The sequence below is a fragment of the Marmota marmota genome, unplaced genomic scaffold (assembly GCF_001458135.2).
Source record: "Marmota marmota marmota unplaced genomic scaffold, marMar, whole genome shotgun sequence".
Lineage (NCBI taxonomy): Eukaryota > Metazoa > Chordata > Mammalia > Rodentia > Sciuridae > Marmota > Marmota marmota.
Window position 1 is genome coordinate 32,838,501 of NW_026000057.1, and position 14,522 is coordinate 32,853,022.

General features: G+C 37.0%; 1 protein-coding gene across 3 annotated transcripts in view; it reads right to left on the reverse strand.

Moving 5' to 3' along the window:
* The window catches only part of Manba (mannosidase beta), a 99,918-nt gene that overhangs the window by 56,096 nt on the left and 29,300 nt on the right, over positions 1–14,522 (reverse strand). For all 3 annotated transcript variants that reach the window (XM_048813668.1, XM_015484604.2, XM_048813669.1), the window contains exons 5-7: positions 14,092–14,215; positions 8,589–8,764; positions 7,414–7,524 (exon numbers count right to left, since the gene is read on the reverse strand). In XM_048813668.1, the coding sequence (XP_048669625.1) occupies positions 7,414–7,524; positions 8,589–8,764; positions 14,092–14,215 (411 nt within the window). The remainder of the gene's footprint in view (positions 1–7,413; positions 7,525–8,588; positions 8,765–14,091; positions 14,216–14,522) is intronic.

Consider the following 14,522-nt stretch of genomic DNA (forward strand, 5'->3'; position numbering starts at 1 on the left):
CTTAAACCATTTGCTCCAGAGTCACTTTGTCTTAGTCCTTTTTCTGTTGCTATAACAAAATATACCTGAAACTGGGTAATTTTGAAAAAAAGAACGGTTTATTAAACTCATGATTCTAGAGGCTGGGAAGTTTAAGATATCACTTGAATCTGGTTGGCTGCTGGAGGAGCCTTTTCACTTGGTGGAGGATATCACAGAATGCTACTTTTTTTTTTTTTTCAGTGCTGGGGACCAATCCCAGGTCCCTGTGCTTGTTAGCCAATTATTCTACCACTGAGCTACACCCTCAGCTCTCCCCTTATAAAACCACTAATGTCTCTGTGGGAGCCCCACCCTCATGACCTCATCTAATCTTAATTACCTCCCAAAGATCCCACCTCCAAGTAGCATTAACATATGAATTTGGGGATTAAGTTTCCAATACTGTGAATTCTAAAGACAAAACATGGAAACTATAGCACATTCCTTTCAGCATTAAAAAAAATTTTTTTTCAGTCATCAAAATATTTCCACCATGTCTACAAAGAAATGCAGTCAGCAGTTTCCCCTCTCTAAAGGCCTGCATTCCTTTTATGATCCTAAACATTTATGATGCACGGGCTGCACCCAAAATTTGTAACTCCCCCAAGGCCTTTTGTCTTACTCAAATGTGCTGCTTGTCTTGTGACCTAGTAAGCAAAACATTAAAACACATGAATCTAACCTCAGTGGAAGAGAAGCAAGCAAGAAAGAAAAATTTCAATGAGATGGTTTTTAAATACAAATATTTTTACATAAAGCAAGCCTAGGGTACCAATAAACCTGCCAGGAAATAAGAGTAATATAGGTAAGATAAGGAGGGGCTGGTGACAAGAAAGAAGTGTTTAAAGTCCCATCTGACACATGTGAGTCAGATGGTGAGCATGTGAGCATGTGGAGCAAAGGTGACTCTCATCCAGCCACTTTGGAAAAATAGTTTGGTGTTATCTATGAAAGCTGACATGTGCAAGCCCTATAATTCAGCAATTCCCTACTACCAGCAGAAATGGGGTTGAGGGCATATGTGTGTGCTCCAAGTATTATATTAGTGATGACCATAGCAGCATTACTTCAAATAGCCAAAACTGGAAACAATTCAAATTTCAACAGCAGAATTGTAATAACTACGAATATTATATAGCAATGTCAATAGACAAACTACAGCTACACACAACAAAGTATCTGAATATCACAGACATACTGATGAGTCAATGTAGCCAGACACAAACACAATACATACTTCATGGTCCTGTGTATTTAAATTTTTAAATGAGCAAAAATAAGCCAGGGCTTGATGTCAGGATAGAGAGACACAGGGAAGCAGGGTCAGCAATGATTGTGGAGGCTCACAAAAGGGAACTTCTGAAGTGCTCACACTATTCTATTTCTTGATTGGAGTGATGGTTACATAAGTGTTTATTTTCTGATAACACATTAAACTTGTCACCTATGTTCTGTGTATTTTTCTGTATATGTGTTCTATGTTACAATAAATAAAACACAAAAAGGAATTCTAGTCTGGCATATACCTATTAGAGAAAGGCTAGAAAAAATAAGACTAAGAAACTCAAGCCAGGACATAAGACACTGAGGCCAAAAATGCAGATGCTGGCTTGCTGAAACACAGGCAAATCTGAAATCATCTGAAAAGATTGGTAAGAAGTTGAATTCCCTTGAAGAACCTACCTGAATAGGAACAAAAGTAAGCTAGAGATCATTTCTCTTTTACCAAATCTGGCATTAACCTATACTCTTTATCTTAATTTCAAAAGCACACATTGATCCTAAAACTTGCAAAGATCTTTAATTCCTGTCTCACCTTGGTTTCCTTTATTGGGCAATCGTGGAATTAGCTGTAGGGAGCCATGAGAGATAATTCAACCCAAACTCAACCACCACAGTCAAATGGACAAATGGGCAGATATACCATTTGAAAATTTCCAATGCAACTGAATATGGACTATTCCTCAGTCACCCACTTTAATGTCAACACCCCTGGCTACCAGAGCATCTCTCACATAGATGACATCAATCTCACATGCTCCCCTCTAAGGTCACTTCCTCTTCCACTATATCCTACTATCGAAGTATAAAAACACAAAAGTCATCAGAAAACAAACTAAAGAACTTCTAAGCATTTCCTCAGCTCTTCTTCAAGTTAAATTATCTTACTCCTTCGTCCTTTCTTCTTTTAACATCTGCACCACTCTCTTCTGAAACTTGTAAGAGCAAAATACAAAACTGACTAAAATGTCCTAGTTAAGGTTTTATAGACCAAATAAAACGTACCTTAAGACTCCTATGTGGTTGTTAGAGCTAGATTTTTGAAATCTTACAAAAGAAATACAGGGTATAATGATCAGGATTCTCTTTTAAAGTTTCCTCATATTCATGTCCCCTGATGAGTCTGTATTGTAAAAATCTGAAAAGCCTAAAGGTGAACAATTTAAATCATAAATTACATAAACTACACAACCACTTTTCTGGTCCCAAGGTGACCTTTGGTTATATGAATTTCAAAAAAAAAAAAAAGACTCCTACATAATATAGAATTGTTGCTTTTATTCCATTTTAGAAATAAGAAGGTAATTTTAGAAACCATAACATCTATACCCACAAATCCAGAAGCAAATAAGGTAGAGACATGCTGTATAGTCTTACTTTTTGAATCAAGCTTCACCTCAAACTTTAAAGAATTGCTCAAATGTGAGGGATTTAACTAGCAAGTGCACAAGCAGGGTGGGCAGAAGGCCAGGGAAACACTTTCAAACCAGGCCACATACTTAAAATGCCTTGCAAAACACCACTTAACAGCCAGCCTAATGTGTTGCAATCTGAAATCAATAACCTTTCAGAGTAAAGGTATTCTGATTCTCAGAGATTCACAGTCTTCAACCTCAAATGGGCCTTCAATGCTGCCTAACAGTGCTACCAAGTTGCCTCAGCATTTCTGACCTTTTTCGATAATGCCATCTTAAACCTTTATTTTCCTCAAATTTCCAACTTGCCCCAATTAAGCTCAACAGATAGCATTACAACCTAGTTCCCAGGAGAAAAAAAAAAAAAGTTATTTGACCAGAATTCCCTAAACATTTTTTCTCAGGTTCACTTTTTCCTCTTATAACTCTGCAGAAAGAACAGTTTGCAAGTCCCACACATAGGAAATAGACTTGAGTGTTCCCAGACACCTTCAAAATTTCCTCCATCCTCTAGTTGTATCCTTTCCTCTATATATGCTATTCTACTAAACCCCTATTATAACCAAAACACAGAGCCCGTCATCCCAAAGTGAACCCATCCATGAGTATGGTAGATGCTGTCCCCTCTTGCCTGATCAAAGACTCTCTCTATTCTCTCCCTATTCTTCAACTATTTTCAGTCTTTCCCTCTTGGTTGGTCCCTTCCCTTCAGGATTTTACACTTGTTGATTTTCATCCCTTTAATGGTGTCCTTTTTAATGTTATAACAACTTTAGACTCAGACAAGTTGCTACGATAGTACAAAGAACTCCTGCATACCCCTCACCAGGAGATCCCATTCAAGTTCACCAGTTGTCCCAATAACATAAATTATAACAAAGACATCACACACCACAACTACTAGTTATGCCTCTATAGTTCATTCCCACATGAAATGGTCCTCAGTCTTTCCTTGATATTACCGTAAATTGATGAGAAATAGATTTAAGAATTTTAGCAAATAGGAATGTCTTGATGTTTCCCTGTAACTAAATTCAGGCTCTCTGCTTTTGGAGGTACAAGCAGAAGTAATGCTGTGTCCTTCATGTGGTAGTTTATTGGGTGGACACAATGTCACTTTGTTTCATTGGTGAAAATAACCTTAATTAATCCAGATAGTAGCTATTAGATGACTCAATGTATTTTTTCTCCATTATAATTTGTTGAGTGATGCTTTGAGTCTACATCAATATACCATATTTCATACCACTTTTACAGTCAAATTTTGGCATCTGTTTATATTTCTTGCATGAATTACTTATGCTACGTTGTTGTTAAATGCCTAGTTCTACCATTCCTTCTGCATTTATTAATTGACACTCTTATGAAATGATTTTCCTTTCTTTCCCTCCCATTTGACTCACTTATTTCTTTACAAAAATATGTACTCAAGGATTTTCACTATGATTAATGGGTTAAGATCTTTTACTATCATTATTCATTTTAATGCTCAAATTCTCCCAGATTTGGCCAGTAAGACCCCAATTTCCTTTTGTTGTGTCACATTCCCTGAGTACCTCCTTACTTTCTGGCACACCACAAGATTTCAGACTCCAGCCCCAGAATCAGATATTTCTTCCAAAGGTCCCTGATTCCTTTTAGAAGACAGTGGTATTCAGAAATCAAGATATGGGAACAAGCACTGCTCTTTGTTTCTAGAAAGAATGCCACTATTCCCAGGACCTCGGGGAAAGGGCTGGGATGAATGTGTATGTGTAGAGCAAACCTGGTCTTTCTGAGGAATTTAACTCAAAGAACAGAAATGACATCCATTCACACACATGCATTTACATCTACATTTATTTCTTTATCCACACACATGGAAGGCATGAATTCACACTATTAGTTCCAATTCTAATGCATTCTATATGTACATCACCTTTCTCCATCTGTGAAAACATATCCTGTTACTTCGGTAAGTTTCCTTATTGCTCAGTCACCGGTATAAAACCAATTTCCTGAACCCTAACTGGCTACCATTACAATACCCCTCAGGTGTGGTTCCCAGTATAACCTCTTAAAACGGTAGCTTGTAATCACTGTCCCCATAGTGCTCACTTCAGTCATTCTTTGATTTCCATTCTGGTTAAGGCAACTAGTGATCTCCTTGCTGCCAAACCTAAACGATCTTTCTCAATCTTTTCTAATTTGAACTCTCTTACAGCATCTGACATTCTTTAATATTTCCCGCCTCTTAAAATATTCTCTCCCTCTGTCTTCTATAACTCCCTACTCAAATGAGTGACCTCTTTGACCATTCCTTCTTAGAATCCACTATAGGCTTTTGCCTCCTCCCTTCTTTACTTATTATGATCCCCTGGGATTCTGTCCTCTCTATACAGTCCCTTAGGTAGTTCATCCCTTTCAAAAGGGTACAATTATCTCTATTCTGCTGTGGTGGGAGTGCAGTTCAGTGGTAGAGTGCTTGCCTACCTTGTCCTAGGCCCTAATGACAAAGGAAAAAATTTTAAAGCAGGTCCGTATATTCTATATCCTTAATTCAGATCTAATTCTTAAGCTCCAGACCTGTATAATGAAACACCCATCAAATATTATTCCTTAGGGATCTCCACCCTGTCCCATCACCCAAAACTGCTTTTCTTCCTGAGAAATTTAACTTAAAGAACATAATTATCTTTCATCCAATAAGAGGTCCAAAACACTCAATTGAATAGCCATTCTAAACATCTTTTCTCTCACCCACATCATCAAAGTTAATGAAGTTACCTGTGAAATTCTCTTCCAATTTTACTCCCTTATCAATTCTGTAGAGCAAGAAACTATAACCTTGTTCCTGATTTATCACTATAGTCATTTAACTGACCTCTGTTCTTGCTATTCTTCCAATCTAAGGTACACAATCTTTGTGAAACACAAGTATGATCATTACCCAACCCCTTCCAAGAATCCCTGCTGCCCTGGGGAAGCACCAATTCCATTACACAGCTAACTAGGCTGTGCATGGTCTTGCCTTAGCCTGCCTTAATGACATCATCTGTTGTCCTTAAACTTTAAGCTTAAACACAGCAGCACTGGAATTTCTTTCACTACTACAAACACACACTCTCCCTTCAAGTCTCTCTGCTTCTCTTCTACATTGCAAATTCTACTCATCCTTCAGGACATAGATTTTGTCACCTCCAGGGGTCTTCCCAGAATGCCCTGCTCTGTGCTTCCACAGTACTCTAGTTCTCTAAAGTGTTCATCCCCCTTTATTACAACCAGCTTTATCAGAGTCTCAAAGAGAAATGTCTTATACCCAGCTGTATCACCAATACCTAGCATAGTAGCCCAAACACAATAGGTGCCCTAAGTATTGACTGAATGAATGAGCCTCAGAAATAAAGAACTCTACAGAAGCCACAGTAAAAAGGCACATTGCACACATATGGATGAATTCAGGGTATGTGGCAACATACCCTTTTCACTCCTGCTGCCGTGTAATTCAAAGGTTGACATCTTCATATGTAATGAACAACTATGCAACTTTATTAGCCTGAATGAAATACAATTGTTTACCACAAATACAAGAAGGCAGAAGTCCCTCTTCTTTCTCTGTAGCAAGTTGGAATGACTCAATGTTTTTTACATTTTCATGAAGATGACACACAATTAATCATTGTGTGAGAGAACATGTGTCCTCAGCCAAGAGGGTGAGAGTAAGAATGAATGGTCAAGTACGTTCTTCTCAGTTATTCTCTGCAGGCATGCACACACAAAAACACACACTTCATACTGTTAAGATTACTGTATGACTTAACAAAATAAAAATAGAAAATGAGCTCCTGAAGGACATATTCCAAATTGTGGATGGTATCTGGCAGGAAAAGTAACACCAAATGTGAGAGGTGACACCAGAGGGCAACCACTGCCAACTGTAAATACCAAAGGTTGATGTTGCACGAAAGAGGAAATCTATGAGCAGGATTAATACTGTTACCACTTGCTATACACTGTGACTGTTATAAAGCCAGATCCAAGTTACCCCATTTTTACCATGCATATTTTACATATAAGGAAATGGTACTTGAAGTGTCCAAGATCTAAAAAATAATAAAGTACAGCTCTTTCCAATTCTTAGCACTGTATCCTGAACTGGGCAAGACTGAAAAATTAGAAAACTCCAGTTAAAACATGTTATTTGGGAAAATGAAAAGAAATGGCAAAAGAAATAAATAGAAATTAAAAATTTTGGCTCTGGGGATTAGGAAATAGGAACAGGAAGAGTTGGGCAAAGAATCCCATTTTTATATGAATCCTCTAGTAATACTTGAGCTTTAAAATTATACATATGTATTACTTGAATAAAAAGCACAATTTAAAAGCACAGCAGGAGAGGAACTGGAGTATAGCTCAGTGGTAAATCATTTGCCTAGTACATGTGAAGATCTGAGTTCAATCCTCAGCACCAGGGGGGAGAGTGGGGAGAGAGAAATATATAAAAGCACCAAAGGAGACTATTTATTGCCAAAATAATATGTAAAGTCTGATCCATTTAAAATATAAACTTAAATACATATACACAGATGCTTTGGAATGCTGCTACTCTGGAAGAGTTGTAAGTTTTGCTGGTTTTTTCTTTACCTTCAAAGATCTATACTGCTATTTCGATAAGAAATGTCATTTTTCACAGAATATTTTAAAAATATTTACTTACCTTAGCTGATCTTTCAATATTTAAATCTTTATCCAGTTTAAAAAGAATTGTCATGTTGTACCCAGTCTGGTTTCCATGTCCATGAGGCCACCAAGTTTCCACAGGAATATTCTTTTAAGAAATATAGTAAGTCACTCTAAGAAATGTAGCATATTTTCAGAAAAATAACATGACCAAGAACATTATGTCAGTTTCTCATATAGTCAAGTATAGGAACTCTAGGTTCTATGCAATACAAGTCTCCCTATCTATATTATGCCAAATCATACCAACCTATTGATAATATTTTTAAAATCAATGTGAGGGTTGGTATTGTGGCTCAGTGGTAGAGCACTCGCCTAGCACGTGCAAGGTGCTGGGTTCGATCCTCAGCACCACATAAAAATAAACAAATAAAATAAAGGTATTGTGCCCAACTATAACTGAAAAAAAATATTTTTTAAAAAATCAATGTGCTAGAAGATTAGCACAGATTAACACACCAAAAGGGAAGGGAAAGAACAGAAAAACATGGATGTTCAGAAAAACAAACCCTCCTACCTCTAACTCTCCAGCTGACACTTATCCTACATTCTTAACACTTAGACTTTGAAGTTAACTGTTCTTTCAAGACAAGAACTAGAAATTATGTGGAGTTCTGACTTTATCTAAATAGTTACGGAATGTGATTTTGCTCCATCTTTTCTAGTTCATATTTATCAATCAGAGAAATAGAAAGTGGAGGAGGGGTAAAATCCATCCCACTCCTGCCAATGAAAGATCATAAGTTTAGAATTAGAATTCTACGTACAGAATACGCATCAGCATTCAAAATTATTGACAAGTAACAAAAATACTCACTGTACTTAAAAATGTAGAAAGTATTTTGGATTTAAGATACTGCAAATACTACAGGAAAAAATCCAAATGTAACTGACTTGAGAGGAAAGATTGCCAAATTCATCACATATTTTCCATTTTCTTAATCTTAAAATTAAAAAAATATATATTCCTTGGTTCATACTCTCACAAAATATAATAAAAAAAGTTTTAAAATAGAGGATAAAATGGGAAGAAAAAAGAAAACAAATGAAGGAAATAGAATTTTTTTTCATACTTGGACCCTTCTTTCTAACCATTTCTTTTGAACAGCTTTCACTTTCAACCAGGGCTTCGCAGGAAGCACCATCATTCACCTTGTTAATTTTCACAGACAGCTCAACAGTCCTTTTTCCAGGTTGAAGTTTAATGTTGTTTGTCTTCTGTATTTTTAATTCAGGGATGGCTATGATCACTTGACCACCAACTGGAGTTGGGCTGATGACATCAAAAAATGCCTGTATTTTAAGCTTCCACATCTGGGCTCTATTGTCTAAAGCATAAAGAGAAAAAAAAATGTATACAATATGCTAAGCATCATCTCTTCATTCCTCAGGATTCACTGAAGACCAAAGCAGCTTAAGTATTCTGCAATAATATCATTTTTAAAAAATCAATAGAAATGTTATTTTGATCTATAGAGCTTAATTCTTCATTCTGAACAATAACCAAAATTTTGTGTGTTTTATATAGACCTCCACTCTTCCAGAAGCACATGGAAAATTAAGCAATTTAGGTTCACAAAGCACAGTGTTAACCAGTAATTTTTTTCAATATTACTAGGTCACTTCTTTTTACTTGCTAACTTAAAAAATGTATAATCTTATTTCTATTTAATCTTATAAATTAGGATCCATGTCTAGAATACAGCTTCCTAGCATAGCTCTCCTAGAGTCCATTTTCTAAGGAAAACCTACCATTCATCCTCAGCTCTCCTGAAGTGCATGCAAGAAAATACCAAGAGGAGACAGTACAAGATAATTTCCAAAGTAGTACTGGGGTTGAGGGTAGGGAAGAAGGACTGTCACATCATCCAGAGTCCCCTACAGTGCTCATCCTTCCTAATTACACCAAGCATAGTATCCTCTCCGCATCCTGACACCCAAGCCCCAAATAAGACAGGAACTCCGTATCAAAACAGGAGGACAGGCAAGGCTGGCTTGCCCTCTCTACAACTTGAGGTCCTCCTGAAGGCTCAGATATGTCCTTAATGATATCCTGGGCCCGTGAATAGATATGATTTATAGTTTGTTCATATGACCTCAACCAGGAAGTCAACACAGAGGATGGCAGGAAATGTGGTTCTGGCCACTGACTCATGTTAAGTTTTTCCAAGAGCCAACTCTGTGAGGTTCTTATAAGGAAGAGAAGGAGCGAGGAAGGTAGGGCACCATGTTCCTGACTGATGGGAATTTGTAGAAAGGCTAGGCAGGTTCACAGCCCACAATAATGTGTGCTGTTCATTCACAGATCATTAAGACATCTCTATTTGTGTCTAATACATTAGACTTTTAAATTCTTCAAAGAATGTTACTATACTGTCTTCTTTGTAAATATGTGACGGGAAAAAGGAAAGAACAGGGGGTGGGGAACTGCTTTATTCAGCTGTCTAGAAGAAAAAAAATATATAAATGAAACATAGAAATTAGAAAAACAAGAAGATGGCTGAGTTACCTTAATACAAGTATATAAACAAGCACCAGGAAGACATGGTTCCAAACTACATAATTTTTAAAACAGATACAACTTTTTTTGTTGCCTTTATTTTATTTATTCATTTTTATGTGGTGCCAAGGATTAAACCCAGTGCCTCAAATATGCTTGGCAAGCCCTTTACCACTAAGCTACAATGGCAGCCCCCTCAAACTACATCTTAAGCATTGCTTTAATTGATTTTAATAAATCCTCAAGTTTCAATGTCTTCATCTAGCTGTATGATATCTAACTTCAGGGAAAATTGGGATCTTCCACATTTAAACTCTCACTAACTTGTACTGGTACATCTAGTTTATAAATGAAAAGAAAGATCCATGGAAAGACAGAGATAAAAGAATCCTGGAGATGTCCTAGTCACTTTGCAGATGAGGTTTTGAAGCCCTGAGTGCAGTCCTTACTCAAAGTTTCCTAGGCCAAGGAGAGAACAGGGACCCAGGCTTCCTGACTCCAGTGCTCAAGGCTGCCTAATGGGAGCCCCTACTGAAAAGAATGATGCTAGCAGGTACACATTGACAGAAATTTGTATATGAATGATAAGGAAGAATAAAAGCAAAGGGAATCAGCCCTTCAGACTCCAACTCCAAAAAGCAAATAAATATATTCCAAGTGAAACAAAGCATTTGGGGGGATTAAAACAATAAAACATTACCTTCTTAATGAGCATCTTTGTAAAAAAGTAAGGAAGACTAGAGTCTAGGAACACAGAGTGTGTCTGACCCTCCACTGAACATATAATTATGTGGTGCCTCAGCTCCTCCACTCCTCAAAATACCATCCTTGCAGCCTAAACTACTGACCAGGGCACAAAAACAGTTATGTGAGCATTTCTGTCAAACCAGTCAAAGAGATTTCTTGAATAGTTACTATCTGTAAAGCTTGACAGACACTATATATTACAAACTAATCCAAAAAGGCAAAACTGCTGTCTCTAACTCTGAAAATGTACTTAGAGAAACAAAATACATCCAAAGGTCACAGTTAAGAACACCAGATGGCATCTGAGGGGTTAAGGACTAGCAGGGAAATGGAAGTTCAGAGGCAGGGAATGTTCAGGTCGGCATAGGAAAAATCTGCAAACGTCTGCTTATGTAAGATGAAAAAGATGCTTCATCTCATTGGAGGAAAAAGCTATTCAAAGACAGCTGCCTTGATTAGCTTCGCCCTGCTGGGCTCCTGCAGCTCCCCCCCTTTGCCTGCTCCTTCTTCCTGCATCTTTCATAGGAAACGAAAAGCTACAGGGAAAAAGTAGTCCTGTGCATTTAAAGAAATAGTAATGACACCATACTGAATTGGCCAAGTTGCAGAACGTGTAAATTCAAACATAAGCTATTTTCCTGGACTCCTGCTAGAATTAGAGGGCAGATAGAAGCAGCTGCTTTTTAAAGAGTTATCAGTTGAATTGGCCAAAAGGCAGGCTCATGGTTAGCTACAGCAGCTGTTTTCTCTCCCTTCACCAAACAGCAAGATCTCCCTGCCTACTTAGCAGGACAAAATCCCTGAAAATAAAATCAAGGCAAAAAAAGCCAAAGCAAAATCCCCTTCAAAACAAGGAATAGAACAGGAGTATGTTCCAGGGAAGAAAATGTACCTAAGCAAGAAGGCAACTAATAAATCAGAGGAAAGACTATTCAAGCAACCTGACTATCTACCCATACAGTAATTTCAAAGGAGAAGAGTGTTATTTTAGGAAAAAAGTAATTCAGAGATGAATTAAAAAAGTGATTCCAAAGGAATGCATGAAAAAAAATGAACGAATGCTTACCAAGTAAGGTACTAAACAAATCCAACAAATCTTTGCTATATTTTAATATTATATTTTCTGTGTTAAGCTATAAGCAAAAGGTAGCAATGCCCTTGAACTAGACCTCTATTGGGCAGGGCGAGGTCCAGCTGAGTGCTGGAGTTCACTCCTGCAATTCAAAGGCTGGGTCATCCGCAATGAAGGAGTCCTGAGGCAGCTGTACAAAGTAGGGCAGGCAAAGTAGAAGTGTCCCAAGTATGGGTCAGAGATTCACAGCCACCCCAACTCAGAAAGAATTACAAAAGCAAGGGAATTCACAGGTTGAAAAAACATCTCCATGCTTTCCTAACTGAACAAAAGATTAAACGGCAGAGTATTTCAACAAAACAAATTATATATTTTATTTTATGTCTATATGACAGTATAAAAAGGTCACAAAATTAGGCAATCATCACTCCCTAATAAATGTATGGCCCAACTGAAACAATTCGCAAGGATAATGAATATCTGTCTCTCTTACACACACACAAACACACACACACAGGAAAAAAAAAAAAAAAAAAAACACCATCAAACCCAAAGGCCTACATTTTGGCACAGATCATTTTCTCATAAATGTACTAATCTTTAGAATTGAGGCATCTACCTTCCCTGTTACATTCCCCCCTACTTCCGCACATACCTCAGTAACCCAAGTCCAGCCCAGACTTCCCCTTCCCCTCCCTCAGCACACGCAGTAGGTTTTCCTGCAACACCCACCCCAAACCCCATGGAAAAAGACGGATAGAGGTTTGCTGAGTCACACCTGGTCAAAGCATCTGGGCCTCCCTTTTCAATACCAGTGTGAATCTTTCACTTTTAAAAATACTGAAAATAGGGTTTTTCCTACAAGAGTTACTGCTATTTAAAACCTGATGAGAATATTTCAGGGCTAAGGATGAATCATTTAAATAAATCTCAGCTAATCGGGTTTTGAAGAAAGTTATACCAGTGCACCGGTATCTTAAAACCCAGATAAATCTTAGTAGCCCTAAAAACATCAGTGGCTCCTGCTTTACTGTGATCTCAGCATTATTTTTAAATATAATTGTTTTATTGTTTAGCATCTTGAACATTAAGAATATGTGAACATTGGGTTTGGAGGTATGGGTCAGTGATAGAGCATTTACCTAGCATTTGCAAGGCCCTGTATTCAATTCCTACCCAGCATGGCAAAAAAGCAAAAAAATAAAGAACTTTGTAAAAATCATTTAGGAAGCTGAGGTTAGGGGGAAAAAAATCAAACAAATGGCCACAAGATATTGAAAAGTACGAAAGTTTAGAAACCGTTATTATCAGGAATGAGATTAGAGAGAAATATATACACATATACACATTATACACACAAACAAAGTAAATTAATTCACAAAAATTTCAAGTCAAGTTTTAAAAGTAAAACATCCCTCTTTATATATATATGTGTGTGTGTGTATATATATATATATGTGTGTGTGTGTGTGTGTATACACATATATATATATAGTTGTTAATGGAACTTTATTATTATTTTTTTTTAATTTATATGTGGTGCTAAGACCTGAACCCCATCATGCCTCACACATGCTAGGCAAGTGCTCTACCACTGAGCACAACCCCAGCCCATGGATTGGTAATCTTTTATATCACCCCTCTCCCCCAACCAGTGTGCAGCACCCTGAGGAATGACTGGATGTACTCGATTTCTTTTCTATGCCAAACAAACACAGTGTTCAGAAAAGAACTCAACAAATATTTGATCCAATTTTAACTGATTCACTGACTTCTGTGAGATTTCTGGGTTTTATTTCAATATTCCTTGACAGGGAATAGTTCTTTCAACTAAAAGAAGTTTCTTCACTTTGCAAAATGTTCTTTGTGTCTTCTCTACCTTCCAGTCATTTTCAACTCTTAACAAGGCTTACAGGTTGGGGCCTCAGAGGTGCTCTCTGAGTTATGGAGATAATGTACAGTGACAAAAAACTGGTCTAGTGACTAGAGCAAACCACTGAAAGTGACCTCAGGGACAACAAAAAGGAGTACAAGCCAGCACACCCAATCCTTCCAACAAAGAAGACATAGCTCAGGAGGAATTAGAGATGTTCTTCATTTTTTTCTTCCTTTCTTTGCAAAATATGCTAAAAGGTATCTACCAACCTACGTGCTTTATATTGTCAATTTTTCTGACAAATCAGTTTGTATCTACTTCTTATGTTTATAAATTGGCAGTGCCACAACGTGTTTTTAAAAATTAAGTCTCTGAAAAAATATGTATTTAAATTACAAACTCAATATTTATAACACAGAGGAGAAGACACAAAAACAAGAAATTACAATTCTTAACTTACCATACATTGGGACAAATGTGAAGTCATACAGATGACAAATATTATAGGCTTCAATTCTAACACCTTTCCAGATTCCTTGGGTAGGAAAAGAAGGCCCCCAGTCCCAACTAAAGGAACACTGTTCCTGTGATTTAAAGGGGGAAAAGAAGATACATTCTGATTACTGTAAAATTTAAATATTATGAAAAACATTTTCTTTTAAAATATTATAAAAATATATGCATATCAATTTGCTAAAGTTGACATAACAAAATGCCATAGACTAGATAAGGTTTTACCAAATGAAATTCATCTTCTCACAGTTCTGGAGGCCAAAAGCCCAAGATCAAGGTGTCAGGTTTGGTTTCTTATGAGGCCTCTCTTCTTGGCTTGCAGATAACCACCTTCTTCTTCTTCTTCTTCTTTTTTTTTTTTTTTTTTTTTTTTTTTTT